We start from the raw sequence: 19,546 nt of genomic DNA on the forward strand, positions 1-19,546 counted from the left end.
ACAAGTACAACTAAACCAGTACAAAGAAAAGTAGAAAAATGAAAGAAGAAAAAAGAATAATTTTTAAAGCACTTTAACTTTTTTTAAGCTAATGACATTTATTTTTTATTTTTATTTATTTTTAAATTTTTTATTTTCACTTTAACTTTCCAACATAAGTACCTGCTGACGTCTTCTGTTTCTTCCCTCAGTACGTGCTTTTCTTTTAATTTGGTCCTCTTGAAAAGAATCAAAGTAGGAGCTCTCCAGGAGTTGGGCACAGGTTAATCTGTCATCTGGATTCATCTTCAGACACCCCTTTGGAAGAGAAAAGCAAAGATGATATTAAGAGAGAGGCTTATTTTGTTACTATGCCTAAAAACTCCAAATAATAACTTGACAAGTATGAATTTAGAAAATCTTCAAATTTGTATGTTATCGAGTACTTAGAATGTGTTAATAGCTAGAATTGCTCTTTTGCCACTTCGAAGTCTTTTGAGGGTAGAATGGATGACCATTCAATGTCTATGGAAGGGGTTATACATAGATCAGATGTTTTCACTAATGACATCTTCTCATCACTAGTGAAAGCAAATCACTTGTAGGCATCTTCAGACTGTAGTCCCTGGACGAGCAACGTCAGCTTTACGCGGGAACTGGCGAGAAATGCAAATGCTTGGGCACTACCCCACACCTGTCTAATCAAAAGCATGGGGGATGGGGCCCACCAATCTGTGTTCAACAAGCCCTCTGGGTGATTCTGATGCCCACAGGCTCAAGTTTGAGAACCACTGGTTTAAGGAGATGGCTGAGGAAGTGTGAACCTCCGTAACGAGAAAAAACCTAAGATGGGGTGAAACAGAAAAGGTGGCATTATGACCGTCTATATTCAAGGTCGTTAGAAGCCTCTAGTCCTGCTTCTGAGAGTGGGGAGGACTATGACAGCAGAGGGGCCAGTGGTAGTCCTGACACAAAGAAGTTTTCCCTGAGAAGCCCTGATACTCTCTGGCCAGAGCATGGCGATTTTCCCATCTACAAACACAGATTATGATCCATAAAGAATTGGAGCAGCTTACAGATGATGTGAACATTCTTGCCTTGTGTCCATAACAGAGAAATAAGGCTTATCAACATCACTGCTATGGTTTGGATGTAGTTTGTCCCCACCAACACCCATGCTGAAATTTGATCCCCCATGTGGCAGTGTTGGGAGGTGTTTAGGTTATGGGGGTGGATCTTTCATGAACAGATTAATGCCCTCCTGTGGGGGTGGGCGAGTTCTTGCTCTTGGAGGAATGGATTAGTTCCCAGAAGAGCAGCTGTTAAAAAGAATCTGGCTTCCTTGTTCTTCTCTCTTGCTTCCTCTCTGACCATGTGAAACCTATGCACGTGCCCACTTCCTTTCCATTTTCCACCATGAGTGGAAGCAGCCTAAAGGCCCTTGACAGATGCAACTGCCCAATCTTGGACTTTCCAGCCAGCAGAACTGTAAGCAAAATAAATCTCTTCTCTTTATAAATTACTCAGTCTCAGGTATTCTGTTATAGCAGCAGAAAACGGACGAAGACAGATGTTGTTTTGAAGCGTTCAAGTGTCCAGACAATAGCATTGGCAGAGGCTGTGCAGCCATGGGCTGCCAGGTTTTATCTGTTACCCCCAGCTGACCTCAGACCTCTGAAATCCTTGAGAATGCTGCCTGCCCTTAAGAATCACCTGCCCCTCGGAGCAGTATCTGATTAGGCCTGTTCTTCAAGAAACAGCCTTGCTCAGCATAACCAGACTCACGCGGCCCTCCACATCCACTGCCTGCTCCAAGCAGATCACCCCCTAATAATCCATGCCATATAGTAACTCCAGCTGCTACCAGGAAGCAGTCTCCTCAAACCTTATAACAGGAGAGAAAGACTATTTTGAATACAAACTGTGACAGTCTCTATCTCTTCGTCACTTCATCTGCCTTCTGCTTCCATCATTCCCCTTAACGTCTATGACCTCTACTTCCATGTTTTTAAACCCAGAAGGTATTGTGAGTTCTTGTCTCAATAGCAGTAGACACTATTGACCACGTCCACCCTCTTGAAACTCTCATTGGCTTCTCTGATACCTCAATTTTCTTCCTCCTACCGTCTGGCCACTCCTTTTCAAACCAGCCTTTGCTAGTTTTCCTCTTTCTCCACAACGGTTGGATGGCGTTCCTCAAGGCTCAACCCCAGCCTTCCCTTTTTCGTATCTGTTCTCAGTTTCGAGCTGATCTCACTGATGCCCATGGCTTCAGTCATCGAGGTTTGCCAGAGATTTCCACATCTGCAATTTGATCCCAGACCTCTCCTCTGAACTCCAGACCCACAAATGCAATTCCCTACTTAACTCTGTGGAGTCTCAAGGGCACTGTTATGTGCTGAATTATATCCCCCACCCCCAACAATGTTGAAGTCCTAATTTCCCATACCTCAGAACGTGACTTCATTTGGAAATAAGTCTTTGCTGAGTGATTAGTTAAGTTAAAATGAGGTCATGATGGAGTAGGATGGACCCCTAATCCAGTTACGATTGGTGTCCTTATAAGAAGAGGGAAGACAATAAAGACGGACACACAGAGAGAACACCATGGGATGAAGGCAAGGACTGCAGTTGTGCTGCCACAGCCAAGGAATGTCTGTGGCTGCCAGCGCTGGAAGAGGCAAGGTCTTCAGAGAAAGCACGGACCTGCCAACACCTGGGAAACTGACAGTCACTTCATCCCGCCACCCTCCTGACTTCACTCCCCAGGTATGAATCATAATTAAGTCCTATCAGTTTTACTTTCAAATATATCTTGAATTCATACATATTTTTATAGGGGCTTTCAATCTGTTGAAATCTAGTCCATCATTAAATACCTACAAGTTTTTATTTTTATCTTGGTGGCGGGCTGGTATGGGGATGTGTGTTTTTACTTTAAAGAGCATTTTTGATTCTAAGGAGAGTCTGCTAAGACGGGCTACTCCATGGGGTTTGGGCTGGAATGATGTCATATTTGATTAATTTTAGGAGCATGGAGATGAATCGGGTGGAGTTGAGTCTGAATCCTTGCCTGCTTGGATTAACAACTCTTTGTACATCAAGAAGCTGATGAATTCTCAGAGGTGCTTCCTGATAGAAGTGCTTCTAACCTGGAAAAAGTCTTGAAGATGGGAGATGAGAAATTGGAACTGCAAAGCCCAAGTCAGGATCCTTTCCTTAAGCTTCAAATTTCAGAGAAAGCCCCCTAATAATATCCCTAATAGTCTATAATCTTTTTCTTGATGACCAGAGTAAACTGATGTAGTGATAAGATGGTCTTGACTATGGAGACAAGTGACTAATAAATAATAAGTGTTGTGCTCATGGTCTCATTCAGACCTAATGAAGAGAATACAAAAGACTTGCCACAGATTGGCCTCTGCATGCCACCCCTATCCCTGGCACCGTCGTCAGCCAACACTTCACCAAAGTGAGCAGTTCCCTGCACAGGTTAGGACCCGGTCCCATGGGATAACTACCTGTTGTGGTAATCAGTACTTATTTGTTGTCTGAGATGTCTCAATTGTAATTAATTAAGGAAAGTCTTCTTTCTTCTAACATGGGGCAGGAGTCTAGGATATAGGGTGTGGAAAAGCAGAGTCCTTGGTGCACTTAGAGAATTCTTGGGTCTCAGGTCAATACTTATGGGTCTAAATCAAATATCTAAGTAACAAATCTAGCTTCATCAAGAATCTTGGGCAAGCTAACAGGGTGCTTCATCTTTGGAGATGAGGACAGGGAGCTTGTCCTATACCTTGGGGTTTTTGTGCCCTGGAGTTGCCTTCCAAGGAGTGTCCTCCTAGGTCAGATGGAGGAGTAATCACAGGAAGGTTCTGGCTTCCACCTGAGAAGGGGCTGGGCTTGCAGTGCTTGATACCTCTCCTCTGCCATGAGGGTTTTACTAAACTACAGGTGTGTCAGAACAACCTGTCAAGAACAAGGTCAGGAAATTGGGCTTCTAGGACAGAACCTGCAGAGTGTAGGATGAAGGCAGGTCACAGCAGTGAGACAGGGTAGATGGCAGCTAAGGTCAGGTGGAGCAGCGGTAAGGGGAGTCTGAGAGCTCAGAGGTATCAGGCTCTGAGTCTCAGAAGGACTCAGACTAAAGCAATCCAGGATAGCACCACAGCAGTGACTAGCACAAAGGCAGGTCTATAAAGTTGACTGCAGGTCATCCAAATGGCCCCACTGTCTCGATCAGATGAGTCCCAAACTGAGCTGTTTACCATAATCATCTAAGAAGATGTTTAAAGATACAAATTCTAAGGTCCCACACATGAAAATTCTGCTTCTGTGAATCTAAGGCTAGATACTGGAATCTGTATTTTCAAAAATCTCCCAGGTCATTCTGATAAGTAGCCACATTTGAAAACCACCACTACAGATAGAACTTAATTGATTGTTAAAGGTAGATATCCTCTCCTGTATCCGTATACCCATCCCCCAAAGGACTTTTTCAGTATCAGGATCACATCTTCTCATGTGGCCTCAGTTGGTCAAGCGTGAGTGACAGACTAGTCATTCATTTCTTCTGCTTTTTATTCAAATTTGTCCTGTGTTTGACCACCTTTCTTGATGTGCAGGCTAGGTCTCATGTCTGCATGGCTCTGACTTTGCCTCATCTTCTACTAATTTTAATGAATACATTAGAACTATTACTGCTTAAACTACAGATATCCCTTTAATTATAATTATTTTACAGTTCCTTATCATTTTCAATGACTACATCCTACTTTGGCGTTATTTGCCCCACTGTCTACTCCTCCCAGAATTACCAGCTTCAATTATTATAATTGCCAGTCAATAACAATTATAGTTGATTCTTAAATACCTTCATGAAATTCAAAGCCACAGAATGAACAGCTAAGAATTTTTCCTCTAGAGTTTCCTGAAAAACAAAGAAAGGAATTTCAATGTTTCATAACCACAGTGCAATGTATGTTTTTTAATATATTAGTAATAAGAACACTTTGGAGAAAGACCCCCTCGCTGGTTAGATAATTCTTTTAAAAATATTTTTTTAAGTCATGTTTTTACATAATTTTATACTGTAAAGATAATGCAAAGATCTGGAAGACATAAAACTGGAGTTATTTTCTAAATTTCATGATATCTTGCAATTGATCCTGGGTAAATGTGGGTCACAAATGTCCCTATTTGAAATCCTACAACAGAGCTATAACATCTGTGCTTGATCTTCTTATAATGGTGCTTTGAGCATTCATGAAAATAAGCTGAACTACACATTTAAGAGCACTACACCAATCAACAGAATGAAAAACACAAAATTCAGAATAGTGGGGAGGGAAGGGAATGGGGAATCTTCAAAGATAATGGCAATGTTCTACTTCCTTAGCTGGACAGCGACATGTGAGTTTGTGGTATTTTATTCTCTAAATTAAATACATCTATATAAATATTCTCTTGTAACCATTGACCTTAACCTTATAATTCATCCTTTGACCTTGTATTGTATTTGTTAAAGGTTTTAAACAAAAAACTGAAAAAAGAAAACCAGTATATAAATCAAGGTATTATATGAAATAATTGATGCAAAATAAAGAGGGTTCTGGAGATAGTTGGGCCCACTTGAAACTCAGATTGTCCATTATCTGGTTTCTGAAACTGATCCCCATCCCTGCATCACTCTGGCTCCAATACAGCTTGAGTGTGGACACATGTCTCTCCTAACAGTCCTTTCTTTCTATAGACAGGCTCTAGACCACATGGAATTTTAAAGACCGTAGCCTGAACGTAGGTAACACGGACAGGAAATCAATGTCTACAGAGAGTAAGAGGGTCAAGTAGTCATTGATACACTTCCCAATAAAGGCAAAGGCCATAGCAAGAGTACAGAGACAATCACTGTGATTTAGAGTTTAGTGAGTACAATGAGGATCATTTTGTAGAACGATCTTCCATGTGAAAAATATAAGTTTTAGAAAAAAAGGTTTTTATTGATTGGTGCTTTGTTTTACAAGCTGGAAAAAAATTAAGAGAATGCATTTTTTCAAAATAAAGAAGACTACTGAACATACTGTTCATGAAAATATTATTTCCGGGAAAGTTATCCTAGTCCTTTGGCCAATAGTATCAAGGTATTTACTTAAGAATCTACATATACTTTCACTTTAAATTTAACATTACATTAGTCTTTGAATAGATAGGGCAGGTAAACTTTTAAAGCATTCTCCTGGCTCAGATTTATGTAGTTTCTATATAACTTCTTCAATCTGTGTCAGTACGTCATAAAGAAAATGGAAGCCAAAAGCACAAATATTAAAAAAGAAACAACTAGCTCTTTAAAGAAAGTGCAACACAAATAATAAAATATCCCAAATAGAGCAGTTTACCATGTCTTCTGGTTCAGGTATACTGATACCGTGGAAAAACTGGTTACTTTTAAAGATAGATTGATGTCTTGGGATTAGTTTTCCTGTAAAATAAAAACCACATAACTCATGATAAATTTGGTAAAAAATAATACGGTATTTGGAAGGTTAACTCCTGATGCTCAGGTATGAAAGAAACACTGTGCCTGACTGTTCCCTCCACATATGGGAGGAATGGGTCCCTGCAAAAGCCGGCCTTCTCGGGTAAGGCCGTCTCCCACACAAATCTCAGCCATTCAGTCTCCATCAGAAGCCAAGGTGAGAAAACGGTGCTAAGGGCCTTACTCAAACTGTCTCACCTAATCTCAGAACAATCGCACAACGATAGTTGCTAATGTTAATCTCCTCTGTACCAATGAGAAAAATGAGGCTCAAAGAGGTTTAATAACTTGTCCAAGATAACACATTAAGTGGCAGAACCAAGACTCAAACTCAGGTCTGTCCAATGTAAATTTCCAGAATCCTGTTAGGAAATCAATCAAGCAAGCAATATAACACTTAAAGTGTGACCTGTAATGATACAAAAACGTTGTAATGATACAATGTTCAGGATTCTCCAAAACAAGTATCAGAACCAAACAGGGAATTGTCCAGCAGCCATGCTGCCAGGAGATTCTATGGGACCGAATTAATAAATACCCACCTTGTGTGTAGAGATATCACTCTCTTAGCATCTATGCTGCTGGCGTGTAGCTGAGGCTAACCTTTTGGGTTATATTTTCTTCCAACCAGGTGGAGGTAGACAACAACTGCAAGGATGCTGACCCATGGTGAATGGTCAGGAAAGAAACCCCTCTAGTGCCATTCCTAGTCTGCACTTAACTGGCTGTATGACTTTAGGCCAATCATGACAGCTCCCTGAGCCTCAGTTTCCTCTTTATAAAACAGGCACAATTAAAAACAGTATAACTTTCTTAACAGGTTTTTCTTAAGACTGAAAAGATGATGTGTATGAAAGTAATTCCTATAGTCTTAAGTACTATACAAAGGAGACATGCTAATATTATTTTAAATGTTGGCAGCCACTCCTGATCAGGAAGTAGAATTAGATCCTAAAGCTTTAGGGCAGGGGTCTGCAAACTATAGCTTGCAGGCCACAAGTGGCCTAGTGCTTGTTTTCGTACAGCCTTTGATCTAAGAATGATTGTTACATTTTTAAGTAGATTTTAAAAAAATCAAAAGAATAATATTTTGTGACATGTGAAAACCACAAGAATTAATATTTCAGTGCCCATAAAGAAAGTTTTATTGGAACACAGCTACATTCATTCATTTACACATGAGGGTACTTTTAAAAGTTTGTGGATTGGATCGCTGTACTGGCCAGCTGCCAAAAAAGAAAAAAAAAAAAAAAAAAGAAAAGAAAAAGAAAAAGTTTGTGGAAAAATAGAATTAAAAGAAAATTTGAATCTTTCCATGAACTTTTTGGAGTACCCTCATATTGCGTATGGCTGGTTTTGTACAACAGCAGAGTTGAGGAGTTGCAACAGAGACTGTGTAGCCTGCAAAACTGAAAATATTTCTCATCTGGCCTTCTGCAGAAAAAATTTGCTGTTCCCTCCTCCAGAGCAAAGGGGAGAGACCTCTTTTACAGTGGACAAAATTTCATTTAATCAGACATCTGTTAGATTAAGCTCTAGGCAGCTGAGTCATATCCTTATCCCTATCTCAGCCTGATATGGATAGTAAATGTATATAGTTTATTCCATGGCTAATTGGCTTTTCTTGGAAAGGCATCTGAAAACTCACTGAGTGGAGTTATGGCTCTACATATGGAGAATAGGACCAGGCTTTGGCTCTAACCCAGAACCACCAACCTGAGTAGAACTTTGGAGAAGCAATAAATCTCTTGTTTTTCATTATAATAACATATGAATACTGTAACAATTTAGCAACTCTCTAATACATACAATGCAATTCATACCCAGTGTTCTGATTATCAGATAAAGTTGGTCCACATCTGATTTTCCAGGCCAGAGTGGCTGGCCTGTCAGGAGCTCTGCAAAAACACAACCAATAGCCCAGATGTCGACTGAAGAACCATACTGGGTATCTCCCACAAGAAGTTCAGGGGCTCGGTACCATCTTGTAGCAACGTAATCAGTGTAGGCATCTCCTGGAACTGCAAATACACCAATTGGATCAGGTGAGTCATATTCTCCCAAAAAGTGAACTACCTCCAAGGACAGGACAGACATTCAGGCAAACTTTAATAACTCTTGGAGGCCAAGACACTCCTAGCAGTTAGGGCAGTGAGGTGCTAATTGAGTAAACAAGCTGTCCACTCAGATAATAAATTCACCTTTCAAAGGCACCTGAGCTAGTTAAGATCTACACCATCCCACACAGAAGTGGGGTAGGGAGATCAGAGTTTCTGTAGCGTAACTCAAGTCTCAACCAACTACTGTTTGTTTCCACATTATTATCAGCATGCTGCTTGTTATGGGTTGAATTGTGTCCTCCATCAAGATAGACTGAAGTCCTAAACCCTGGTACCTGTGCATGTGACCTTATTTGGAAATAGGGTCTTTGCAGATGTAATCGAGTAAAGATGAGTTCATACTAGATTAGGGTAGATCCTAAATCCTATGATTGGTGTCCTTACAAGAAGACCATATAGGGCACAGAGGCACAGAGGGAAAACATCATATGATGTTGGAGGCAGACACTGGAGTGACACAGCTGCCAGCCACGGAATGCCAGTTTTCCTGCAAGCATCATAAGCTAGGAGAGAGGCATAGATCCTCCCTTAGAGCCTTCAGAGAAAGCATGGCCCTGCTGACACTTTGATTTTGAACATCTGGCCTCCAGAACTGTGAGAGAATAAACTCCTGTTGCTTTCAGCCCCATAGCTTATGGTAATTTGTAATGGCACCCCTAGAAAACCAATGCATTCATTTTTTTATCCAAATTTGTTACTTAGGACTCACTGTGGCAAAGACCACAAATTTGACCCCTGTAGTACGAGTCATATGTGGTGTGTGACAGGCAGAGGATGGAGAGCTGGGTGTAACCTCACTGACCAGCCCTGCCCTCCTGCCATGGGTGTGGACTGCTGGGTGCCAAGGCACCTGCCTCCCAAGTGAGTGGAAGCCAATCTCACAATTGCCACATGAACCTCAACGACCAGGAACCCCAGTTTCCTCCCTTGAGGCTGAAGGCAGCTTGGTAAGATGATTTCATGGCCTGTAACTGCCAAGAGTCATATGTGTTCCTGTAGGAACTGTGCAAATGCATGACAGAGGAAGAACAACAGGTAACCAGCCCGGCTGCAGGCTGAGGCAATGAGTGGGCAATTCTCCCCCGGAAAGACTCAGGTGGCCTGCACGACCCTGCCACAAAAGCTGCTCGGAGGACAGGGGCTGCAGCTCTCACCAAAGAACAGTCCTCATAAGAGCAGGAAAAGGAAACGGACCTTTACCTCCCTGCTGCTCTTTTATAAAGTTAGGCCAACTTTAAAATAGTAAAAATTAATAAATGCCACTAAGGAAATTTGGAAAATGGAGAATAAGAAAGAAAACAACCACCACTGACAATTCTTAATACTCACAGGTTAAGTCGCTATTTACTATTTTGGAACATTTTTCTATTGTAAAAGTCATATGTGCTCAGTACAGAGAATATGAAAAACACAATATCAGAAAGAATAAAAATAAATCCAAGCTTTACCACCCAAAGATACCTTGTGTTAACTTTTGGTGTATTTCATTCAAGTCTTTTTCCTTTTTTAAGCAAAATTTTTGAGTACTTTTGATCATATTGTATATATAATTTTGTGTTCTGATGTGTTTCATTTAATTCTATACATTTACCATGTTATGACAAACTTTTCCTAAACTTGAGTTTGATGGCTGCATAACAGTTTACCAAGCGCATATGCCATGATTTACTTTACCTTTCCCAAATTTTCCAATATTTTGCCACTATAAACGACACCAGATTGAAAATCTCTGCACAAAGCTTTTTCTATATTTAGGAATATTTCTTTGGGATACATTTCTATAAGTAGAATTATTAGATTGAGAGGTATGACCATTGGCTAAAAAAGTTAAGAAGCAATTTATGTTCTTTGTTGAAAACTTGGAAAATAGAAAAAAGCATAAAGAAAATAAAAATCACCCACCATCCAGAGAGAAACCATGTTAACGTTTTGGTGCATTTCCCTTCCTTCCAGTCTTTTCTTAACATCACACACCCAGACACACACATGGGAGTATAACTGGGGCCAGCCTGTGTAGTTTTCTATTCTTTTTCCCTTGCCTCCACATTGTGAACTGGAGCATTTTCTCATGTCATGAAAATTCTTTAAAAATGTAAATTTTAATGTATGCTATGAAATCAGCTAAATTCTTTAGCTATTTACTTATTTCTGAATAGTCAGGTTCCCTTGAATTTTTTCTCAGTAATAATTTGTTCTCCAATGACATTATGTTGTATTATTTTGGGGGTAGTACCTTGGGTTAGGAGAGATTCCTGAGAGTAGAATTAAAGGTTCAAAAGGCACTTTAAATAGTTTTTGATACATATTAACAAACAGCTTTCTCAAGGAATTTGTTCCAAACTGTGTTCCCACTAAAAATAATCTTGTGAGCTTGGAGTAGTTATTGTTTGAAACATCTCTGCCAGCTTCTCTGGTGAAGAGTGGTATTTCAGTGTGCATATATCTTGGTATCAGTGAGGAGAAAGATTATTTCATGTTTATTAGCCTTTTCTTTTTCTGTGAACTGTTAGAATCTTGCTAATTTTTCTACTCAGAGCTTTAGTGTGTTTTCTTGTCAATTTACATAAGCTCTTTTACATCAACCTATTATCAATTTTGAAGTATTCTCTCCCTTGATTATTTGCCTTAAATAAAATTTTTATTATCTATTTACATTATCTAATGTATTATTTAAAAGTAAATTTTTATTATCTCTGTATGTATATACATCTACATTATATATAGGAGGAGCTCAAGTTTTTTGTGGTAAAGTATACATGGCATGAAATTTACCATTTTAATCATTTTTAAGTACACAGTTCAGTGGTATTACGTGCATTCACAGTGTTGTGCAACCATCACCACTTTCCATCTACAGAACTTTTTCATCAGCTCAAACAGACACTCTGCACCCATTAAACAATAACTGCCCTTCTCTCCCTCTCCAGGCCCTGAGAACCACTACTCTTTTCTGTGTCTCCATGAACTGGACTGTTCTAGGTACCTCATATAAGTGAAACCATACAGCATTTGTCTTTTGTGTCTGGCTTATTGCACTTAGCATAATGTTTTCAACGTTCATCCATGTTGTAGCATGTCTCAGAAGAATTTTACTCTTTTTTAAAGGTTGAATAATACTCCATTATACGTATATACCACATTTTGTTCATCCGCTCAGCCCTGAAGGACATGTAGGTTGTTTCCACCTTTTGGCTATTGTGAACAGTGCTGTCATGAACATTGGTGTGCAAATATCTTCAAGTCCCTGCTTTCAATTCTTTGGGTATACACCTAGAAGGGGAATTGCTGGATCATACAGTAATTCTATGTTTAATTTTTTGAGGAATCGCCATACTGTTTTCCAAGCAGCTGCACCATCTTACATTCCTACTAGCAATGCAAGAGGGTTCCACTTTCTCCACACCTTCTCTAACACTTGCTATCTTGTTGCTGTGTGTGTGTGTGTGTGTGTTTATAGAGGACGTATCAGATATTAAACTGATAAGAACAGATACTAAACTTGATCTTAGCCAAAAGGCCGAGAAGCGATGTGTGTGTGTTTATAAATGGGTGTGAAGTGGTATCTCACTGTGGTTTTGATTTGCATTTCCTGAACAATTAGTGATGGCGAGCATCTTTTCATGTGCTTATTGGCCATTTGTGTATCTTCTTTAAAGAAATGTCTATCAAGTCTTCTGCCCATTTTTTTTTGTTGTTGAATTATAGGAGTTCTTTATACATTCTGGACATTAGTTCCTTACCAGATATAAATGCAAATATTTTCTTCCTTTCCATGGGTTGGTTGCCTTTTCACTCTATTTATAGTGTTCTTTAATGCACAAAAGTTTTTTATTTTGAAGTCCAATTTATCTATCTTTTATTTTATTTCTTGTGCTTTTGATGTCACATCCAAGAAATCACTGTCAAATCCAAAGTCATGAAGCCCTTCCCCTACGTTTATAGCTTTATCTCTTACATTTAGGTCACTGGTTCATTTTGAGTGAATTTTTTTATATGGTGTAAGGTAAAAGTCCAACTTCACTCTTTTGCATGTGGATTATCCAGTAGGAGCTTAAGTTTTTATGTGGTTAAGTCCACTGAGCCCCCTCCTTTGCCTTTCTCATTATAAATAACCAAGAATGACTCTTCCCCTCCCCCTGCAAGGACCCAAACCAGTACTTAAAACAGCTTGGCTGTAAACAGTGCCTGAGCTCACAACTTGCAGAGGTTTTTGCCAGTTCTCACTAGTTGGCAGCGTCTTGTACTACCACTTCATTTATAACATGGAGGAAGATATCATTATTGGAATTGCCACAGTAGTTTACCATTCAGAGGTTTTTGAACATATTCATGCAGTCAAAATTTCTGAGACAGATGACCCTAATATTGAACTCAGTTCTAAGATTACGTTTGCTACAGGAAGACTCTGTAGAAAAGTAAGAATGCGTATTTATGAAAAAAATAAAAAATATTCATATTTTAGGAGAAATGCAAGTTTAAGAAACCTTCCCTGCCCATGAAGAAAAATCCCCAAAAGGAACATTTATGAAGTAACTTTTATTTATTTATTTATTTTTTGGTCTTTTTCGTGACCAGCACTCAGCCAGTGAGCGCACTGGCCATTCCTATATGGGATCCGAACCCGCGGCCGGGAGCGTTGCCGCGCTCCCAGCGCAGCACTCTACCAAGTGCGCCACGGGCTCGGCCCTATGAAGTAACTTTTATATGAAATGTTTCTTTTATGTTCTTAATGTTTGTAATGGCATATATACGTAGGTTCTTTCATTTGTTTTTGTGACTAAATTAGGTATTTTTTTAGTACAAAGTGGATTTCTAGGAAAAGAAACCAAAGCTATGACATTGCATCTATAGGAAATATTGGGTGACTATATTCCACTTAATTTCCTAAGTTCAGAGTCATAGGTATTTCAGTTAGTTTTTCTACGTATTTCAGTTAGTTTTTCTATGTATTTCCTATGTATAGTTGTGATTCTACTGTATACACAAGTTTTAGCTTTCCTTTTCCACTTACCACATCTTAAACATTTTCCAATACCACTGAAAACTCTGTAAACATCACTTCTAATGGCTGCCTAATATGGATGCACCATAGTACTATGTACAGAGTTCATAGCTCAATAGTCTTCTGGTGTTTGTCTATTTCTCTTTTCAGCCATATGGCACAGGGACCAATTATCATTAGGGTCTGATTATCTTACACCACAAAGCACAGCAACCTCAGAAAACCTTGTTACCTGTTTTTTGGTTTTGCCCGACCCTTCCAAGTGCATTGTGAGGTCACCTGTGTTTGGGTGCGAGCAGGAGACTGATTATGTACACACCCACAATGCAAGGTGTATGTTGTTAATACATGTTTTTGCCTGCTGCAAAGTTCTAGATTCGGGGAGAAACAATTACTGGTCTCTCTTTTCCTTCAGTTCCTCACTGCCTGGAATGATTTCCTTTTTCTTAGCACTGTCTCTGAATCCGCTCTCTCTAATTTTCAATTTACTCTCTTAGTCTCTCTAGCTCCACGAAGTTTTTTTTCAGCTATTCTCACCCACATTAATATCTCCCTCCAGGGAAACAACTGCACCTTCACTTTAGTACTTTATTGCCAATCATCTTGCATTATTCCTTTGTTTCTTTTACTTTGGATTCTAAGTGCATGAAGAGCAGAAATGCATCTTATAATTCTTTTCCTCTCCTATGGGGCAAAGCACACAAAGGTGATGTTCAGTAAATCCTAGCTGAATGGAGTGGAGTTGAAGTGCAAACTAATGTACTGACTAAAAGGCTAAAGGCTTTACGAATAATAACAATATGACATTTAGTATACATTCAATATCTAAAGTAAGAATTTAACCTATCTCAGTTTATCATAATCTGAATTGGATAAAGTTAGTAAAAAACTGCTACTTACTCAGAATTCGTGCAAACCCAAAGTCACAGATCTTGATTATTCCTTGTTTAGTTATTAGAATATTTTCAGGTTTTACATCTCTGTGAATACACTGTAAGATAATATTTGATTATTTTTCTGAGCCATCAAAATGACAAAGAATAAACATTAACTACTAGTTTAAATGATGGATAAACATAGCCTGGGAGATAAAAACAAACAAGTTTATAGTTGGGTGACTATGGTTCACAGTTAGGTTTTCTACAGTACATAGTAGCCAGAGCAGAGGCTTTTCAATGTTTTCACCAGAAAGAAATGATAAAAGCCTGAGGTGATGGATACACCAACCACCCTAATTCAATCATTATACAACATAAATTTATCAAAACACCATTGTACAATTACAATGTATCAATTAAAATAAACAAATAAGTAAAATTTAAAAAACCAAATAAGGGTTTTCTTCACTTTTCTAAAAGAATTTAAATTGACATTTTTTCACTTGTAAATCTTGTGATACCAAAAGAAAAAAAAACAAAATGTTGCTAGTTATTGAAGAAATTATAAAATTGCTGCCATTCGAGAATCGCAATTCAGATTGAATAACTATTGCAGATTTGAGAAATGGAAAAACATTTAAATGATAAAAAACAAACACTTATAATTAGAGTGACCATATTATTTACTGTCCAAAAGAGGATACTTTCAAGTGTGCAAGGGCGCCCTATACACAATGATGCCAGGACAGCAGGTGCCAACCAGAACTGTCCTGGGCAAGCAGGGATGTGGAGTCACCTACCTATCAGAGATTCCAAAGCATTCAGCATAAGGGATGAGTATCACTTGGATTTCCTCAACACTGAGCTAACCTGGAGTGATTAACAACCCTCTGACGTCCACACGATGCTCTCGGAGTCCCACCTGGGAGAGCAGGACCCCACATGATGCACTGTCACCTTGAAGAAGCCCCATTATTATTTTATATGTAGCGACCTTATGATGTGCTGCATCATTCTAATGACCCGAAGGAAGCAGCTGCTCCTTGCCAGACAGGAGAGGGCTATGCTGGGGGCACGGGGGAAGGCAGGCTGGGCAAGTTCACGCAATTCCAGAAATGGTTTTCCAGGTAATTGAGGAGCCATGAGAAAACCACTCAGGCCCTGCTCCTCCGAACTTCATCCTTCCAGCTTATCTACCCCTCCCCCAAAAAGAAAATGGATAAAAACAATACTGAGCTACAACTCGGCCCTCACATAGAGCTCTGTACTTTTCAAAGCACTTTCACATAAATTCTTTCGTCCTCGCAACAATCCTGTGATTGCAGGTGGCCAGTGACAGAGTGTCAGTGATTGAGTGTCACAATAATCAACTCCTTTTGCCTGACTCTCTGCCGTGCTGTTGGTCCCCTTAAGTATTCCTGTCAATTGATTCCTCAAATAAATTTCTTTGCCTCTATAATAGCCGTCTAGGAAGAGAAAAAGTTGAACCCTAAATTCATTTTAGACCACAAAAATGGCATGGGTAACAGAAGCTTGTTCATATTTGATCTCAATTACAGTCATGGTTTCATAATTTCTATGACCAGCATTTAGAAGAAATTTTTTAGGCCTCTCAAAAGTCCTCAGGCCTTTGATATCAATTTAAAAATATGGTGTTGGAATATAAACCAACATAGTTTGATTTCTTACCTTTTAAGCAATACATTTATGAAACTTGCACTCTGAATTAGTAGTACTCACTTATAATCGTTGGTGATTTAATTAGAACAGATTATGTCCCTCAAATGAGTTTGCATCAAATTCTAAAATTTCCAGACTATGTGTGGTATTAAAAAGTAAATGGACTTACATTGTCTATTGGCCTATTTAAATATTTTTTTGGATCTAATGCAAACCCACGTGAAATTTACAGCACTTACTTTTCAACCAGAAAATAGGAAGGCAATTGAAATATTGATATGTCTCAAAGAAACAGAAAAATTTATTGGCATAGCTTCATGTAAGAGAAGCTACTGATAAAGAGGAAAAGGATTTTTGAAGAAACAAAAAAGGGAGTAAGAATAACTGGAACCTTAAAACAGCCTGGAGGACGGAAACACTTCGACAAACAAGCGTTTATTTTCTCCGCTGCAAAGCCACACTCAGTGCAAAGTCTCTGCAAGCCTCTCACAATCACCTTATTTTCCATCAAAGAACAAGACACATGCAAGTCTCTGTAACAGAAGAATTTTAATAAACTGGGGTTTCATACACCACTCTTAGCAAACATTGCTCAGGTGGGATTATTGTGGCTGATGTACAATCTCATTTTTATTGGCTCACAAGCCAGCGAGAAAGGTATCCCTGTTATTTCAAACCTGCCTTTTAAGAATCATCTCTGGAAACGTCCACCAGAAATTGGTTTTTATATGGCCCAATTAAACAATAAATCATTCTCTATTATCTCAGAAGTTTGTTCTCTTTGAGAATTAGGAATGCGTACTCGTACAACCATGAGAGAAAAGAGACCCACCCTTGACAACCAGAACATTAATATCATCAAGATGCTGAAGGATGCCGCAGCCTGACACACTCATAGCTCAGAAATCACCATAGGTTTGCCATTTTGAGAGGAAGTTCTTTTTCTCTAATCAATACATCAAATGGATCACTTTAGTTACCTAACTCTAGCGATATTATATAGTAAAATAGAACAAAATGTGTAGATATTTTCTTATGTCCAGTGCTTCTCAAAATTTAATGTGCACATCAGTCACCTGGAGATCTTGTTAAAAATGCAGATTCTCATTCATCAGACCTGGAGTGAGCCTGAGTTTCTGCATTTCTAACAAGTTCCTGCATGATCTCTATGAACCACATTTTGAGTAGCAAGGCCTTAATTAACCCCTTACTACTGTAACCTTCATTGTCTTGCTTAGGATCATGATTCTGGAGATAATAAGGTGCACACGGTCCCCACAGGTTGGAAGCTGTGTCTTCAGCAACACCATTGGGTCCGATTGGCTTTTCTAGTCTTTGAGAGTATCATGAGTGTTCCTTTGAAAATAAGGAGAGTACAAAGGTTTTAGATGTATGTTTGTACCAGTTTTTATATAACTTAGATTTTTTTCCTTTGCATGCATTTTAGCTAATAACTGAAATAAAAAGTAGATGCACAAAGGCTTACCATAGCATAAGAAAATGAGATAACCAGAGTTCAAAAGTCATTTCCATCTTGGAGGACAGAAGTTTGTCTGAAAAATTATCCATTATAATAGAGGTCATAGATTACCAGTGGTTAAGTTTTCAGTATTTTAAAGCTTAAGATATAGAACACATTGTTCCAAGCAGAGAAATGATGGCAGTTGCACTGAGCTACAATGATGTCAGCGTCCACTGGAAAGAGTGAGTCACAATCAGGTAGGCAGGTAGGTTGACTGATTCATTTACTCATTCATCCATTCATCCATCCATCCGTCCAGGTATTCAGGAAACATTTACTGAGCAACTCATATAAAAAGATCTATGCTAGGCATTGAAGAGATACAAAGACAAATCAGCCATAGACATTGCATCCAAGCTTATAATCTAGTACACAGGAAAGTATCTGGTTATATAGGGATAAAGTAGAAACACTTATGGTATACAATAATATTTAAAAACCATTCTAAATACCCACGGGAACTTTGATACCTCCTATAGCATGGTGGAAAGCAACAGAGACATGGATTCAAGTTAGCATCATTTTATTAAGTATCTGAAAGCACATTTTGCTTTCGGAAGTTGTGAAAAACAGGTTTCTGTATTTTGTGAGCAATATCACTCTATATTAGTGGAAAATAAAAGCTTTTGACTTATTCTAATAAAAACTTCACTGGCTTTCTTAAGACTAAAGAAAGCTTCCCCTAACTATTAGTTCCATCACCTTGTACTTTCTTTTCATCCTAGATGAAGTTGGTAGACGTTCTGCTAGCATCAAAACTGACCAGATGGTAGTCTCTAGCATCATCTCAGCCTTCTCTCTGTCTAGTCACCAACTCAAAATGTCTACAGGTATTTTAAAAAAGCTATCATTAGCAAAAGTACCCAAGACCTAACTTGAAGAAACTCCCATTGGCCTAAGATGGGATAATTTGAGCATCAGAGAGAATAATGACTGCAAAGGACTGAAAACATCAAATACATAAAATCCATGTTTATAATATTGCCCCACCCCCCAAAATGCCTCTATCATGGTTTACTTTTGGAGGTTGCTAAGATACCAACTTATCACTCTGAGTATTGACAAATAAAGGAAATCATCGCATATTTATCTTACTTATTTTACAGTAGCCAGAGTGCATGAGGGTAAGTTCTTTTCCACACAAATCCAATTAATAAATGCAGAGGAAATAATGGAATTAGAAAATTACCATCTTTTACCTTATTGGGGTACTTGATGCAGGCAAAAATTCTCACTGGATGCTAAAACTCTTGGCTAAGAAGGTTGATGGGGAAATTGATGATAGAGGAGATCAAATTTATTCCTTCTGAGCCCACTAATCAATTTTTAGCATGATCAGAAGTGGGGTTACCAGAAACCACTTGCCTCACGATGGTGATGCAGTCAGAAGTGTACAGCACCATACAGGAAATACTGCCTTAAAAAACTGAACCAGAATACCAGCAAGCCTCTAGACATAAAAACCAAGTTACAGGAAATGCAGGTGAAAGAATAAGTTAAATTACATGCAGGAAGCAATCAGCCAAAATTATTTCTATGACACGGTAGTATTCAAAGTGTGGTTCTTGGACCAGCAGCTTCAGTATCATCTGGGAAAATGTCAGAAATGCAAATTCTCAGGCCCTACCCCAGACCTATTAAATCAGAAATTCTGAGGCTGGGGCCTAGTGTGATGCATGCTCAAGTTTGAGAACTAGGACTCTAAAAAGTCAATGGCATGGGAAATTAAAAAAAAAAAAAAAAAGGTGGGGGAAGGGGGCACAGTCACAGAATAAAAGACTTAAGAGACTTAAGAGCAAAACAAAACCATGTGCTGCTGTGAATCACACT

At 38.8% G+C, this 19,546-nt stretch overlaps 1 protein-coding gene and 1 pseudogene across 2 annotated transcripts in view; both read right to left on the reverse strand.

The window, feature by feature from the left end:
• CDKL4 (cyclin dependent kinase like 4) overlaps positions 1 to 19,546 on the reverse strand; it is a 41,326-nt gene that overhangs the window by 2,209 nt on the left and 19,571 nt on the right. For both annotated transcript variants that reach the window (XM_063078855.1, XM_063078854.1), the window contains exons 4-8: positions 14,537 to 14,627; positions 8,338 to 8,535; positions 6,375 to 6,457; positions 4,853 to 4,909; positions 163 to 297 (exon numbers count right to left, since the gene is read on the reverse strand). In XM_063078855.1, the coding sequence (XP_062934925.1) occupies positions 163 to 297; positions 4,853 to 4,909; positions 6,375 to 6,457; positions 8,338 to 8,535; positions 14,537 to 14,627 (564 nt within the window). The remainder of the gene's footprint in view (positions 1 to 162; positions 298 to 4,852; positions 4,910 to 6,374; positions 6,458 to 8,337; positions 8,536 to 14,536; positions 14,628 to 19,546) is intronic.
• LOC134363489 (U2 spliceosomal RNA) lies at positions 12,015 to 12,163 on the reverse strand (annotated as a pseudogene).

This window comes from Cynocephalus volans, chromosome 14, assembly GCF_027409185.1.
Source record: "Cynocephalus volans isolate mCynVol1 chromosome 14, mCynVol1.pri, whole genome shotgun sequence".
NCBI lineage: Eukaryota > Metazoa > Chordata > Mammalia > Dermoptera > Cynocephalidae > Cynocephalus > Cynocephalus volans.